The following is a 16699-nucleotide window of genomic DNA, read 5'->3' on the forward strand; positions in this document are numbered from 1 at the left end:
AGTGTTCGTGACATCAGAGCTAGGAAGGCATTTACGCGCACATCTATACCTGGTTTAAAATCCATCACTTCCAAAGAAAGGCACTTCAGTGCTACCAATGCCATGTGAAGCTGTCCAGTAGATTAACTCTTACTGTGAACTCCTTATTTTTTAAACATACAAGCCAACTTTTCAAAGACTGGAACGTCAAATATCAGCACCTTATACTGGTATGGGAAGGGGTATAAACTATACAAGAAAAAATTACACAGGAAGGGAAATACACCATATTAATTAAAAAAGCGCTTTTCTACTGATACAACTGGGTCTACACTGGCACTTCTCCACTATACCAACCTAAGTTTGTGTGTGAACATGCCCTCGGGAGCATATGTCCCACTGATGTCAAACTGCAAACTCTGATGGAAGAGGCCAGCTTAAGCCAAAACTATTCAGCTCTGACTTGTGGAAGATTAATATATTGGGTGGCTGGAATAAAGGACAAGCTAGACAAGTCAGTCACTTAGGAACGTAGAGCTGATGCCATTCTCACAACAGATGCGAACAAGGCTCCAGCTATCTTCTGCGGCATAAATGAACAGGTTAAGAAAGGGAACCTGGAAAACAGCATTTTTAGATTTACTAATCGTATTAGACCGACAGCACGGAGGGCAGCGACGTGCATTTGCCACCTGAATATAAAACAACTTACTGAGGTGCTTAAGAACAGACTCAGGCCTTGTCTGCACACAAAAGTTGCACCAGTTTCATTAAAATCATCTTTTAAATCTCTCGCTCATAAATCTTTCAGAATTACCGTACCAGTAATTTTGCAACTCTATCAAAAACACAATCAATTGCCTGGCAAGATCTATTCATTTTTTATAAACACTACTTATCCTGCTTATTGCTCCTGGTTTCATTATCCTCCAGTTGGGTAGCAAGTTCTCTTAATATTTTCTTCAGTTCTTCACATGGGACGGGAGTTAGACTTATGAGGGTGATAACTGCTGGAATCATTTCTCTCCTCCTCTGATAAGTGGCGCTACGCTTGCATTTCTCAAATCTCAAAGTCCTTCCCCAGGCCTCCGCGTGGTTTGTTTGTCTGTTGGTTTTAAACAGCTGCTAGTGGTACAGCAAATTAATTTGCTAACTCCTTTCTCTCTATTTTGTGCAAATTTTCCTACCCGATCAGTAGCAGAAGCTAATTTGTTTTCCTCACTTGTTCTCAAAGCTGCTGTTGTTAATTGCTCGTTATTATTATTATTGAAGACAGATTTTAAACACGAGTTCACACCCTCTCTGACTTATTTGGAGCCCAAAATGTAATCTCTCCTTGTATTAATCTGCCTACTTTCCTTCTAATATCTCTTCCTGCCCCACAGCTCCCTCTGCTACCTATATAATAAAACCCTTCTTATCCAGTGTAACCCAATGGGCCAGAATAACTCATTTTGCTTTTTTGCTGCCCTTGGCTTTTCCCTGCAGTCCATAGCTCATTGTAGTCTTCTTTAGCTACATATTCTTCTTTTTCCATTTTAACCCAATAGATTTGGGCAGTCCCTAGCGAGATTGGGAACAGCAGACTGTTTTCTCTGAATGAGTCAATAGTTTAAATCCTGTGGCATGCCACACTTTTCCCCACAAAAGGCTGATTTTTAGAGGACATTTAATTACAGGCCTGAGTTCCTATTTTCTAAGCCTAACACAACCCCTGAAGGCTTACAATATTTGAGTCACAGCTGGAGCTGTGGTTACTATACGGTTTAAATATCAGTCTCTTTACTGTGCAATTTGTTTTAAAAATCAAATCAGGCGCCGTGTCATAAACAAGTGCTAATTAAGTACTGAGTGGAAACAGGGCTTTTTTTGTGCAAGAAAGGTTCTTAAATATCTCTCTCTCCACTTCCATAGAAAACGGATAAATCCAGAGCTGGATAATTAGAAAACTGAAACTGCTATGAATACGTGAAAGTCAAAATCTGGCTGCCCTCACTCCAGTGCATCTTCTTTCATATGAGACACAAGGAAAAGTGCATTAAAAAAGAAGAATCTGCTTGTATCAGTGTAGAATCTGTAAGTACTGGGGGGGGTTTAACAGCTTCTACTGGCCTCAATCAAATTATATATAAAAGCATCCTTTTCAATCCAAGAGGACATCTCTAGCCTGTGCATTTCAAACCTGAAAACAGCAGCCACATCTCCCTCATTGCACTAGACCAACCGCTGGGCTGGTAAATGCTAATTTCTTTTAGGCTGCGCTTTGTGCAGAAGTATTTATTAAAAGATGAGACGGCGGTAATTTGTTATACCACCTTGTTTGGTAAATATTTAGCAAGGAAGAGGAACATTTACTTTGACTTACTGAAGGTTTCCTCTGAACCGCAGTGCCCACAAATTCAATAACTAGCAGGATCCCAAGCTTGCATGTAGCTATGCAGGCGTGCAAGGTGTATCGCTAGCGTGGAAGGACAGGGCCAGCTGCCCTGAGCTCTCCAGTTGAGACAACGTCCCCCGCAGACCGGGATTCTTTAAAGAGCTTGTATGCTCTATGGCAATAAACTGAAATCCTACTGCAGAGCATATAACTTTATGAACCAAGCAGGACTTCACATCCTACTAGCCAAAGAAATACTCCAAACATTTCAACCTCCAAAAAAGGGATGATTGTATCTATGGACCTTGTAATTCAAAGAAAGGAAGTTTTGGGCAAGTGAAAAATAAATGTTCCTATTTTATGGCCTCTGCAAGGTCCACGGATCCATTAACAATGGATTTTTTTTAGGGTGATCTGACTTCAGGGAGAAGTTAAATTGAATGGGGTTTCCAATTCCTTCTCCATGACTCAAAGACTCTCCCACAGATGGCCTCCAGCTTGCAAAATCTGGACAAGGTACGAATATATGATCAGAGAGCCACCAAATCATGTCATACAATGTGCAGGATATCTCAGGTTAGAAGGCTTCAACGGGGGGACTCTGACGCTGCTCGCTGGAAGCAGACTGACCTGCAGGCTTCCTGGACACACCATCTCAGCCATTGCAGTATGGTAGACTTCGATGCCTTTCTCGCTTGAGATGCTGGATGAGAGAGACCAAGATATGGGTTTGTGCAGGATGAATGCAGGAAGCTACAAACACCCAGCTCATGCCAGAACTTCTCTCTTTGGTAAGGTAGTTTTGAACAAAAAAGGGGGCCCCCTCAGCCAATAAGAAGCCAGTGCCACTAATATCATCAGTGACCTCTCCTTCCAGATCTTCTGGGAAATCACGGAGAAAGGAAGAAAGACACACAGAAGTGCCCATTAACTCCTGTTGGACAACAGCACGTGGCTACTGCCTTTGAGGAAAACCTTGCAGCTCACACGCAAAATAGATCCCCATAGAGAGATGCCAAATTTCCAAAAACAAAATTAAATACTTCTGGCCAATGGGTGCGTCTACAAGTGCGCTTTAATGTGCAGTAGCCTATTTTACTGCACATTCGTAAAAGACTGTGCTAGTATGGTAATGGGCAGTAAAATAGGCAACTGTGTATTAAGCATCACTTAAAAAGCGTGCGCTTACACTACTGCACATTAGAGTGGCCTCACAGTGGAGGTACTAAATTTAACATGCATTAGGAAAAGTGCAGTAATGCACATGTAGACATGCCCAAAGGCTCCACTGTTTGACCTGGAGACACGAGAAGGAGGTTTCCTTGTGTAGGGGGGCCGGCTCCTTCGCTTGGTGGCTTACACTGCCCACCGATACCACGTATCACAACCAGAATGCAGAATCGGTTCACCCAGCACAACAACATCTAGAGCCCACAGCTAATTCCCTTGAGCTCTGAACAATTTAAACCGCATTTCCTTCCCGTTTTGTGCAAATACCCAGTATCAAAGTAATCTCTGTGCCCCTTGAAACTGATATCATATGCAATAGTAATTAAGTTTGAGTCAACCAGAAATGGGGCGCTCAACCCCTGGTCTGCAGGCCAGATCCGGTTCGTGATGCCATGCCACCTGGCCCCAGGGTATGTGCGCTGGATAGGGCACCTGATCCCAGCATGCAGGGCCAGGTGAGGGTGGCACCAGGCCCCCAGGCCCCAACTCTGGCATGCGAGGGGCAGAGCTGGGCCCCCAGAGTCCAATCCCAGCATGCAGAGGGTAAGATGGGGCACCAGGCCCGAATTCTGGTGTGCAGGGGGCAATGACAGGCCCCGAGGACCCAATCGTGGCATTCAGGGAAGGGAGAGGGGTGGTGCTGGGCCCCAGAGCTCAATCCAGCCTTGTTTCACCTGGCCAAGAAGCCAAAAGGTTGAGCACTTCTGACCTAGAAGAAATCCTTTCTTGGTGCTGAGCCACCATCTCAGAGAGGTATTAGGTTAAGGAAGTCGGAGTCTCCTAGTGAAATGAATGAACACAGGTGCAAGGGGGCAGGGCCAGCAGGACGGAGATGCCCCGTGTGCCTCTGCTGCACTACGCCCACACGACCCTACATCCCCAACAATTACATCAGGGAGCAGACCGACACGGCCCGGAGGTTACTGACCATCCAACCAAAGACGACAGTTTGCTTGGTCTTTCAGAGAAACGAAGACCCCGAGAGATTGTGTATTGATTTCCACTCCAAGGTGAGCTATTCGTCACGAGAGGTCTAGGTAGCTCTTCTTCCATTTCAGAATAAATTATAATTAGTGCCAGACTAAGCCGATCTCTTTCTTTGAGACGATAACTGCTTTTCTAGACAAGGAAACTCTGATAGATCTAATCTATCTGGACTCCAGTAAAGCATTTGATATAGTGTCACGTGGGAAATTAAAGTTGAGAAGACTGAGAAGAGCATCAGAATTGTAAGGAACTGGGAAAAGGGAGACGAAAGGGGTTACGCTGAAAGGAGAACTATTAGGTTGGAAAGAGGTTAGTAATGGAGTTCTTCAAGGATAAGCCTTGAGGCAGACCTTAAATAATTTCATTAAGGACCCCGGCACAAAAATTAGGAGCATGCTAATGAAATCTGCAGACGACAAACTCGGGAGGAGTCATCAGTGCAGAGGAGAATCCTACCAAATGAACCAGATGGCCTCGAGGACTGGAGGAACGCAAACAGATCAAATAGTCTAACACAGCCGTACGCACATTAGAGCAAACACGGCTTTTTGCTGGGAGCAGGGGACAAAGAGTTGAGAAAAAAAGAAGGGAAAGACACGGGGGTATAAGCCAATCACCGGATGAGTACGACCTGTCAAACATGATGCAATCACAGACAAGACAAATGAGAGCCTAGGACGTATCAGGTGAAATAAAGCCATTTCATGACGCACCAATAATACCTCCTTGCAATGCTCTGTACAATGCAGGGCAGCCATGTTCAAGATTATTGCAAACTCTGCACCTACCCCAGAAGGGCTATTATGGTGACCAGAGGGAAAGCAAAGCCTATCCTATGAGCAGACACTAGAAAAACTTCACCTGTTTAGCCTAAAAAAGCAAAGGCTGAAAGGGGATACAATTGTTCTCTATACATCCAGGGCTAAAAGTCACAACAAGAGAAGAATTATTAAAACTAAAGGACAAAGCTGGCACAAAAACAAATGGACAGAAACTGGCCAGGAATGAGCCTAGACTGGAAGTTGGGAAAAGGTTTCTACCACCAAACAAATGAGGTTATGAACAGTCATTGAACAGGACTGCTGGGGGAAAATACAGTGTAATAGTTTAAAAGGCAACTTGGTCAATGTATTACCAGGATTATATGACATTGCTGCCTGCAATAGCCAGAAAATGGACTTCATGACACAAGAGGTCCCTCCTAGTCCTGTGCTCCTAGCCAATAAACACTGGATCCGAATGGTCCTTGAAGGACTTCAGACCGCTGTCTTTAGCTGGACTCTTACCTGAAACTCACTGAGGAACAGATAACGATGAACGACTTCCTGCCTGAGGACAGGTATTAATATGATTATCTTTAGAAATACCCTGGGAGTTGTGATTAGGTGCAAGAATAATGAGCTGTATTGGAAGTGCTTGAATCCAAAGGCAGTTAAAAAGAAAAAGCTAAAGAGGCTGCTAAACAGGATGCGAGGGTCTGCATCTTTCACATCCCTTGCCAAAGGTTGATTTTCTTTGGATTTTCCTTCCCTGGTTGATTTTCCTCAGACTTTCACATTTTCGCTTTCAAAGCTGGGCTTCCTCAGAAACTTGCCGAGATGCCTCAAGTCAAGCATCTTCTGCCCTCGGTTTGCTTCCCTTGCCAGCCTGCCAGGTACAGAATGGAGCACAAGCCTTGTCCTTTTCTGAGCCTTTCGCTGCCTCTAGTGCTCCAGTCTGCCGGAAAGATAAGACAGCTGACTACCTCCTGACTGCTGAGGGCTCTTGAGAGCACAAGAAGAAAAAGTCTACGTTGAGCCGGTGCAATGCATAACCGTAAGGAATAAGCTCCATATCCCATATGTCAGGTGGGATATGAGGCCAGCCTTGCACGCGTTTGGAAGAGGCCGCCATCTCAGTGCTGCTCCACCCCACTTCAGCAGCAAACCTGTTACGTTTGGGGGACCAGATGATCCTGAAGATGCATCACCCCTGGACTGACCGACCACCCCAGTTCTGGATCCCTTTCCCCCTGGAATAGCTACTTGTCTCATCTGTTACCTGTGCCATTCGCTCATCATGGTATCGGGGGTATCGTGCCACTGCCAATGATGACAAGTGCCCCTCTGGGAGCCTTGAAAGGACTGTTTGGATTTAGAGTAGGACTTGTAACTCCTCTTGAGAGGATGCAAGTTTCTCCCAAGACTTGTGTCTATTCTGTTAAATCACACTGATTTAATTCCCCATCTGGAGGTATTGCCATAGCCCTAACTATGGACATCAGAGGTGCATTTATCTTAGGAGAGGGAACAAAATCTAATTCAGACCCGATACGGCATACACATTTCTTTAGCCCTCTTGCTTGGTCTCTTAGTTTTTCCTAAGGAATGTCTCTTCCGTGTTCATTGTATCTATGGAGGGACCCTGGGGTCCGGGGAGAATACTTGTGAGCTTTAACGCTGCCCTTCCGATCTGCTTCCTCCTCTTTGTTGGTCTGAAACGCCCTTTCCACAAGGTAGAGCCACCCTGAATCTGTCCTCTGACACATGGATTCACCACATTTTGACCGGGACAATTTGTTCTGCTCTCCCTCCTCCTATGGTTGCTGTTCTGAGTATGAAAATGCTCCTTCCTCTCAGGACACTGGGCAACTTTTGCAAATTCCAGATCTGGATTTGTGCTTTCTTCCCTTAAACCAGCTCCTTCACAAGAAAGCAAGCATCAGAAACCTGCTAGCATTCAATGAAGTGAGCCCTTGTTCCCAAAAACTGAACTCTGATTCAGCTACTCTGTAAGGTGCATCTCTACCCTGCCTTCTGCCCGTCTTCAGACTAACGCAGCTAACGACCTTCCTCTGCTCAAGACTGAAACAGAAGATTGTAGATTCCTCGACCCACATCTAGATTTACCTTTCCTTAATACTAGGGTCTTTTTAGGGATGTTCTGATTTACTGAGGGGGGGAGGGAGAGGCACAGACAGATATACTGATGACCATGAAGACAAGCTCCTATATCTTCGACCTTTTCCCCCAGTTTCTCTGTGGCTCACCAGACACTTGTCATTGGGAAGGAGGTGACAAGTACAGTGCTCATAGGATCTCTGAGAGGGAGCAATTTTATTCCTCGACCATGCAGATAGAGGAAGCCTTTTCCCAGCAGAGAACTAGGAAACGACAATGTTGGTTCTCAGCTGTCTGCTCTATGACATCGAAAACTAGGGTTGGAAGGGACCTCATCTTTGTGTCTTCTTCAGATCTCCCTCCAGGTGATTCCAAGGAGGAAGGACAGGGACGAGCTGCCTGTCCTGCAAGTGCAGCCAAGTGGATTTCAGAGACATTTGATTTCATAGCCATTAGGGCTGGAAGGGACCTTGGAAGATCATCGAGTCCAGCCCATCCTGCATGGCTAGGATCATTTAGCACGGAACCGTTGTACTCTTGTCACAATTTGCCTCGAGGACTCTTGATCCTCCAGGTTTGCATCAGGACCCGCTCCAGACCGACTGCAGATAGGCACGGAGCTCCAGACCACACAGTATGCAGGGATTCCCTGCCAGGTACTCCACGAGGAGTCTCACAGACCCCCGGCTTTCCCCTTCTTCCTGCCCTTGTGCATTGTGAGTGGAAATGGTGCTGGTGCTGTGCACACTCAGCGCCTTTGCAGCAGACAGAATATCAGGCCCTTCTCAATTCTCACCGCAGCAGAGCACCAGGAAGGTGCTGTAGACGGCATATTTATGGCCAATTGTTTTAAATAATGTTTTTGCTCGGCAGCAGCAGGTCTGGTTAACCTTCCTGCGGCTACGGAGGCAGAACGAAGAACTGGTGGGCTCTTCCCCGTAGCAGACTGCACCCTGCCCTATCACTAACAGGCTCGGTTATGCATACATAGCTACAAGCAGGCTGAGAGGCCCTCTGGTTACCAGGTCTGTGGATCTTGGAGACAAAAGAGAATAAATGAATTTTAATGCAGTTTTTAGAAATACTTGTCATTGTTGCAGCCTCACCACTTAGTGAATGGGGCTGATTTTTCTCTCAGTGGGAGATGATATTTTAATGATGTAACACTGTACTTCCCAGAAGAAAGACAAGCCTCAGGAGGCAGATTAAGACTAGGAACGCTCAGATCCCATTAAAAGAGACAGTTTCAAACCATTTTTAAAATTAATTTTGTTTGATGATAAAAATGGGCTCTCTTAACAGGTGATTAGCCAAATGTAAAATTAACCAAAACATGGTAGGAAGCACGGGGCTAGACGTTAGCCGAGCCGGATTCTTGCACGCCTCTGCTCTCTCGCTGACTGCTCGACAACAGTCAAATTCTTTCACCTTTCTGAGCTTCAGCTCCCCTTTCCGCAAATCAGAGATGACGTTTCCCGTTCCCGAGAGCCTCCAAGAAAGCTAGATTATGAAGTACCACTCTTTAATAAACACAACGTATCAGAAAATGTTTGATTTTCTATGGTTTCTCTAGGGCCCGGCATCTTCTCAGCCCTAATGTGTCTCATGAGGCTGTCAAGATAGCGACTTCATGTTTCATTGCTTATTAATTATATTTTAAACACTTACTATTTAGATGCAGAAGTTAGATTTGCTTATGCTAAGCTGCTGTTTCCCTTTACTTCTTTACCTTCCCCAGACAGACAAACCAGATGAAATTCAGCAACTGTGGGCATGAGCACCTTAAATGCTGTATAAATAAAATGGCCATAAAGACTATCTTTGAACCGAAATGGCAGAGAACAAGGTAGGATTTTAGAAATGTCACTAGGACTGCAAGTGAGACTGGTTAAACACTGAGATCGACACACTGACAGGCAATTTCTACCACAATTACAGGGGCGTAGGTTGTAGCCATATTGGTCTAAGGACATAGGCAGACAACATTCCTTGGGTAAATCTGATATCTTTTATTAAACCAACTAAATAGTTGGCCTAATCAAAGATACCAGATTTACCCAAAGAACCTTGTCTGCCTATTTCCACCATGATGCACCAGGGCAGACGTAGCAGCCAGTTCCACTGGAGAAGTCCATGACCAAATAGCAATGGCTTGTTCCAGCTGAATTCTTGCATCTGGGCAAAATTTTTAAGAAAACTAAATCAAGCTGGTCAGCACTTTGTTGATTTTCCACCCCAGATTTAAACATGCTATGTCCACAGTTAAATCAGACCATTTTCACTGGAGTCAGAAATCAGAGACTGATAGAAAATGAGGGTTGAAGGGAGCTCAGGGGGTCGCATCTAGTCCAACCCCTGCTTCAAGCAGGACCAGCCCCAACTACATCATCCTGGCCAGGGCTTTGTTGAGCCGGGTTTTCAACATCTCCAAGGATGGAGTGTCCCCAACCCCTCCGGGCAGCCTGTTCCAGTGCTTTACTACCCTCCTCGTGAGAACGTACTTCTTACTATCTAACCTCAACTTCCCTTGCTGCAACTTGAGCCCATTGCTCCTTGTCCTGTATCTGCCCCCACTGAGACCAGCCCAGCTCCAGCCTCTTTGCAGCCCCCCTGCAGGGAGGTGAAGGCTGCTATTCAATCCCCCTTGGTCTTCTCTTCTCCTAACTAAATCAGCCCAGCTCCCTCAACCTCTCCTCACCAGTCCTGTCCTCCAGCCCACAACCATTTTCATTGCCCTCCGCTGGACTCTCTCCAATGTGTCCACATCCTTTCTGCAGTGGGGGCCCACAGCTGGACACAGGACTCCAGATGTGGCCTTCCCGGTGCTGAATAGAGGGGAAGAATCACTGCTTTCTGTCTGCTGAAACGGCTCTGTGCAGATGACCAGCTAATGGGATGCCTCTCTAGCTACCTCTACCATTCGCTCAGTTGTAAACATAGTTACTAATGGAAGGATGAAACTTTAAACGGGCTCCACCATAATCGTAGTAAGTGTTTCCATTAAAAAGCCATTATGACATACGCCAAACTACTAACATGGGAACATATAGAGAGAAGACAACTGTGTACCTACCGCACCATCCACCTGCCAAACAATTTTTGTACCTGGGAGTCTTTTCTGATCACACCCTCACACCTTTTTCCAAAGGTGGGTCACATTTTAATGGACGGACTTGCTATCAGTCTCTGGCACCCACGATTCCTGGAATTAAAGAACGGCCCATTCTTCTAGCATTTATGCGAAGAAAGAATGCTAGAGATGTTTTAACATCTGATTTGCTTTTGGACCTGGAAGCCAGGAAGAGCCAACACCATGTCACCGGCCACCTCTTTGTGAAACTATCCCAGGTGATGCACAGACCAGGGTCAAGTTGCCTTGCTCATTAGCTCCCACTGGACAAGATATGGCATGATTGGTTTGTGTTGCTTGCATGGTCTTACTTGGGTAGCTGGAGGAACTGCACTGAATTATTTTCTTTTATTCTTCCTCTCAAGACAGCCTCCTTGCTTCTTTCTCCGTTGCCCACCAGTCTGACGATGTGCTGTGTCCCTGTCATTCTCAATTTATCCTAAGTCTTTAAAAATATATATAAAGGAAAAACCCTGGCCTAACCACAACTTTGTGGTTAGTGTGCTTTGATTTACCCTACTAATGAGAACTATAATTTAGCACCAAATACTCATGAGGAATTATAGCTCTGCTGACTGGCAAATAATTTGCCAAGGCAGATTAGTTTAGCTGCATAAAATAAATATCCACCTGCACATACTAGCACTAATCAGGGCGTGAAATTAAACTTTTTATTCAGTGGGAAATAACTGCTGCAAGGCGGCGATTTAGTCTGGGAAGCAAATATTAAGGTCAGCCTATTCTCTCTTATGTTTATAGTATATATAATAAGGGGGAGGGCATGGAGCAAGAAATTCTGCTTTCGAAGTCTAGGAAGCTAAATACTTCAATGATGCGATAGCAAATTTGCCATTTGCTTTTATAATTGCATACATTTAATGGAGCAAAGTGGCTAAAATGAAATGCTGTAAGAGGAGTGAGGGTGAAACTGCTGAAGTACCTAAAGCCTGTATCAACCTTTGAGAAAACTGCTGCCAAAAGCAGGAGTTTGGACTAGAAGCAAGGTTTAGGTTCAGATCTATGTTGGCTTCAGCAAAACCCTCCAACTGAGGGAAAAATATTATTCCAATTTAGTTAACCCAAATTACTAAACACACATTTAAAGTAAAAAAAACCAGGAAGCTATCACCTTACATCTAACAACTAATTCTACGTTCTCCCTGCTGCTTTAAAAAAATGATAATTATCTCCCTCATGTTTCCCTAGCCTCAGATGCTTGACATTCCCTAGTAAAAGAAAACTACAAATATACTGTTAGGGTAGCCATAAAAAGCAGTTTATCCCCCCAAAATTCTGCCTGGAGCAGGGGATTGGACTAGACGACCTCCAGAAGTTTCTTCCGACCCTTCTTTCTTATTATTCTATGAAATAGGAATTTGAAAAGGATCATTTATAATTTCTGGGATATTAAAGACCTAGCACTACCAACAGGGGTAAGTCAACATAAGCTGGACCTATGTAAAGGGCAAGAGTTTGACTATCTGTTCCCCCTCCTAAGCAGACAGAGAAAAACAGATAATCAGCTCAGGATTCACTTCTCTTAAGCCACAGATCATGATGGACACTATTTAGCATGCTGGCTGACTCACTTCATGGAGGTCAAGTCACCGCGAACCTACCAATATCAAATTTAAGGAAACTCAGGGTTTGCTCTGCCACACACAATTGCTGTGAGCTATAAACCACGGCGTGAGTGTGTAGGACATACTTTGCCTTAACATAGCACCTGCACACCTAAAATTCTCCAGGCATATGTAAGGTTTGGGAGGATCAGCGTCATCAGCATTACAAAGATGCTCTGCTCGAGGACAGATGAAGCCAACGTACATTCATTTGAGGGGACTAGTACAGATCACAAAGACATACACTACCCGGGGGCATGCCCCATCTTACTCAATTCCAGGAAAGGACACTGTTAACTTTGGACATGGAGAAGAGACATTCATGACGAATGCCAGCGTCACCATCTTCCCACCCAAGTTCCAGGGCAGGAAATCTAGATGGGAGAGATTGCCCATTCACTTCCCTTAAGCCACAAATCATGTTGAATGCCATTCAGTCCGCTGGCTGACTTACTACACGGAGCTCCAGAGTGAAAAAGAGAAAGTAAAACTATGTATTAAAATGCTGCCTGGAAAGCCATTTTAAATAAGATCCCAAACTGGTCAGGTACAGCACCGTGCACGGCTAATTAAATACAACTGAAGTTGTCACTAGTCCATTTGGGGAAACAGATGTTGCTTCATACAGGCTTGATATTTTTCTTAAATACCTTTCAAAATGAGGAACAAAAAATATGAACTCTTATAAAAAGGGCTTTATTGTATTTTTATAGCATATTACATACCTTGTAACAATCATTTTGTTAAGTGTGGATGTCAGTTTTATTTTCTGTCCCTTTTTTCTTGGCTATTTACAAGCTTTGTAAGAATCGTTCCTTAATTAAGTCTAAACATAGTTTTATATAAATGGATTCCTGGAATTAAAAACGTTCAGACTTAAGAAATGATTGTTACGGAGACTGTAACAGGCCGTAAAAAAAGAATGCCACTTTAAACAAAGATTTCTCATTTTAATTAAAAAGATAATCATCAGAACATTCGTACACTTAACAGAACCATTCGAAGCTACTTTGAAAAAAAATATCTACTATTCTATGCGGGCGTACATAGTTTAGTTTATATGACATTTAATCAAAGTCTCAGTTGAGCCTGCTGCATTTGTTCTTTAAGTACTGTATCTACATTTTTAAACAGCCTGTTCAAATATGGAAGCCACTTGCAGAGCCCCTCCTTTATAGCCCTTTCGCAAATGGTTATAACAAAATTCCATATTCTTGAATGCAACAAAAACCAGGCCTCTCTTTAAAGCAACCATTTTCCTCCCCCTCCCAAAATAAATTCTTAATGGAATATATCCGATTGTCTTGTGCATTCATTTCCTTTAAGTTACACCTTATGAAGAGGGTAGTTTTATCTCAACTACTTAAGCAACACCCGGAAAGGGATGACATGTACCTAGGAAGATACTAGTGATGCTAATCCCCTCCTGTACCTGACCTAGAGTCTTCTGTACCTCCCGTACCTGACCAGATCTGTACTAGAGTGCTGGCCTATATCATCTATGGCATCTTAATAATATCTTACTTGTATATACTGGTTCTAATTCAAAAGAAACATTAAAAGAGTAGGTTAATGTATTAACTGCATGGGAGGAAACACTCCATTCACCACTGATAATGCTGCTATCTCTGGGGTGAAGCCGCTTAACAGCACATGCCAGCAATTGACCCACTGGTTTAGTATTGTAAGTGAATATGACTGTGCGTCTGTTGGAAACTGTAAGAGAAGTGTGGGTAAACAGAATGTAATTACCTATATTAATTAGAATGTAAGGTTTTAGATAAAACGTATTATAATTGTTTAGGCGTATCTAGCAGACTCGTGAGACGTGGGCTGAACACATCAATATAGCTTTGTTATCGGCTCGATTACCTACCAAACAGGAGGGACCAGACCTTCCTTTCAGCCCAGCAATAAGCCGCACCTACACACTCTCACCAGGAAAACACAGTCCGGTTTGCTTTGCAAAATGTCAAATCTATAAACTGATTTCTGACACTCCGGGGACGGTGGGAGGGGACCCCTCTAAGGTCTTTTCTTTGTCTTTCCTTTCCCCTTTCTTTCTTTTATTTGTTTCATTCATGAAGTCATCACAGGATGAGGTTTCAACATGACATTTTCCATCAGTAGCTAGGCAGGAAAACATTAAAAATTAGCAGGTTTTTTTCTTCCCCTGACATCTAATGACTTCGAGATTGCTCCAAAATCATTGCCAGGGACTAGGCAAGCATTTTTTAAATGAAAAATAATCATACAGACAAGAACAAAAATATCACCACCTACAAGGCTGCTTCCAGCCCTTATTGTTTGTTGTGTGAATCCGGAGCCAAATTGTAAATATTGTACTGGGGCCCGGAGAAATAATGAGTCTGGTCTCTTCAAAGAGTGTTTCAATACTTAAATAAGGAAGGCACCTTGACACTTGTGAAAAGATGCTGTGCAAATCAATAATGAATAGACTGGACTGAAGTGAGCCATGCTTTGACCCACTTAGTAAGAATCAAGGTACGCCAAATTTGTCATCCACTTGGACAGACAGGAAAATTTACTGTGGATGAGTCAGCATTGACTGAAACGCATCTAATCCGTCTTTTCCAGATCTACGCCTGTACTTATGTGGCTCTCCTCACTATGGCATCTAAGCAACTCCAACTATTTAAATATCAAGACAACACCCAGTGGATTTCCCCCCCACAACCTGGTTCAGGTTAAGAAAACTTTCTCTCGTCCACCCCATCCTAACTGATGCAGAACCTCTCTAACCATGGAAAGGAGAAAAGCAAAAGATGCCATGAAGCTCAGCTTTGCCTGTCTAATTACTGGGGAGACACTCAGATCCAATCAAGTTCAGTGCTGGGAAGAAAAAGCCAACAATGCATTAAAAAGAAAAGTACTGCTCCATCCTCTGCCAATTAGCAGAAGACAACATGTGAGCAGTCCACAGTTTTTCCTTGCTTGGGTGCTTGTCTACGTGGGTTGCAGGTATGCATGTGAAGAACTTACTGCGTGACAGCTGCACTCAGGAGAGACACATTTGACATTTACTTCTTAGTACACAGGGTGTCTTGGCCACTCTTAACACTCAAAGTGAATCCAGCAACTTAATTCTGGTTTCTCTGCAGTCTGTGGGGCACAGATGGAGGGCGGGAGGCCCGATGGGCCTCAGAGAGCACAAGCCAATCTCAAGGAGGGCTCTGAATGTCTGGACAAAGAGCTCAAACTGGAATCTTTATTCCATGGGGACCAGAGCAGAGCACCCATGTGATGTGTTTACAATGCCAGGAAGCAGGACGCCTTATCAGCTGGGCCCTTTCCAGGGTGCGAGGCTTTGTTACATCTGAGATCTAACGAGTTGGACCAATCCAACCTAAGTCACAAATGAGTGGACCAACCTGGCCAGATCCACACGCAACGGGATCTCTTGCAAACTTCTGACCGATTATAGATGAAAGGAGGCAATTTTGACTCCCAAAGCTACTCAGGCACCGCATACGTTTCCCACCTCTACCACCCGAAAGCCTGTAAATCTAACAAAAATAAAGGGCGCTGAGAGAAGAGTCCAATGGTCTGAACAGGAGGAGAGAAGGCTTCAAGGGGCTATCAATTGTACAAGAAAATAAATGGAGGCCATTATACGCTGAGAATTTCTACTGCTTTTGAAGTGCAAATGAAAACCAAGATTTGTACCAAGTGTTTCGCTAGTTCCACCTGGGGCATAAATTCTGAGGGTTTAAACTGATTTTTTTTCCCCCTTTTTTTTTTTTTGCTCCCGAGGAAGAGATTTAAATCTGTGCCACTGAAAGGACTAATCCAGAACAAACTTGGAGCAAACGCTGCCTGTCAACTAACTGACATCCTCGGAGGCAGAAGACTTGAGCCCACCGGAAATGAACGGTCAGTTAACGTGGCATGGATGTTTGTGTAAATGTCTTGATGCGACTGTTTTCCAGCCCAAACCAACCACAAAAAACCCAATCTGGAATTAAACCTGTGGTCAAGAGGAATGAAACGAGAGTTGAAACCAGTGTCTCTAAACCACTAATCTACACAAACCAGACTCGGAGGCAGACACCCCCAAAAACTAGTGTCTGGCTCAGGATCCAAGATAACGGGCAGGCTAATTCTTTGAAAAGCAGCGAGGAAAAGGAAAATATGGTGGGCGGAAAGAGCGAGAGAGGCCGGTCCCCAGCCGGTGGTAAAAGGGGGTGGGGAGGAAAAGCGACGGAGACAGGCTGTGACGGGGGGGAGGGGGAGTCGCACCCACAGGACCCCCCCGCAGAGCAGGGGCAGGACCAGGACCTGCCTCCCCCACAGGCCCTGGGCCCAGGGCAGGCTGGAGCGCCCGCGACACGTCTCTGCCGGGCACGTGCCCCCTCCCCGGGCACTGTGTCCCTCTTCCGCAGGCTCGTGGCCCCCAAATCCTATCAATGGAGGGGATCCCCACCCCAGAGCCCCCCAGCCGGCTACACCCCTACACAGCTCCTAGCCCCAGCAG

The 16699-nt window shown here is 44.6% G+C and overlaps 1 protein-coding gene across 3 annotated transcripts in view; it reads right to left on the reverse strand.

Moving 5' to 3' along the window:
- Nucleotides 1-16638, reverse strand: part of LOC102382623 (F-box/WD repeat-containing protein 1A-like) — an 85955-nt gene extending 69317 nt beyond the window's left edge. The window contains exons 1-2 of one of the 3 annotated variants that reach the window (XM_025201234.1): nucleotides 15597-16638; nucleotides 14081-14334 (exon numbers count right to left, since the gene is read on the reverse strand). Coding sequence is in view for 1 of the 3 variants with exons in the window: in XM_025201231.1 (XP_025057016.1) it covers nucleotides 2987-3019 (33 nt within the window). In the remaining 2 variants the exon portion in view is untranslated. Of the gene's footprint in view, nucleotides 1-2986; nucleotides 3054-14080; nucleotides 14442-15596 lie in introns of those variants that run through there. The other 2 variants (XM_025201233.1, XM_025201231.1) reach the window with 2 other exon arrangements.
- Nucleotides 16639-16699: the final 61 nt, after the last annotated feature.

The sequence above is a fragment of the Alligator sinensis genome, unplaced genomic scaffold (genome assembly GCF_000455745.1).
Source record: "Alligator sinensis unplaced genomic scaffold, ASM45574v1 scaffold61_1, whole genome shotgun sequence".
NCBI classification, from domain to species: Eukaryota; Metazoa; Chordata; order Crocodylia; family Alligatoridae; genus Alligator; species Alligator sinensis.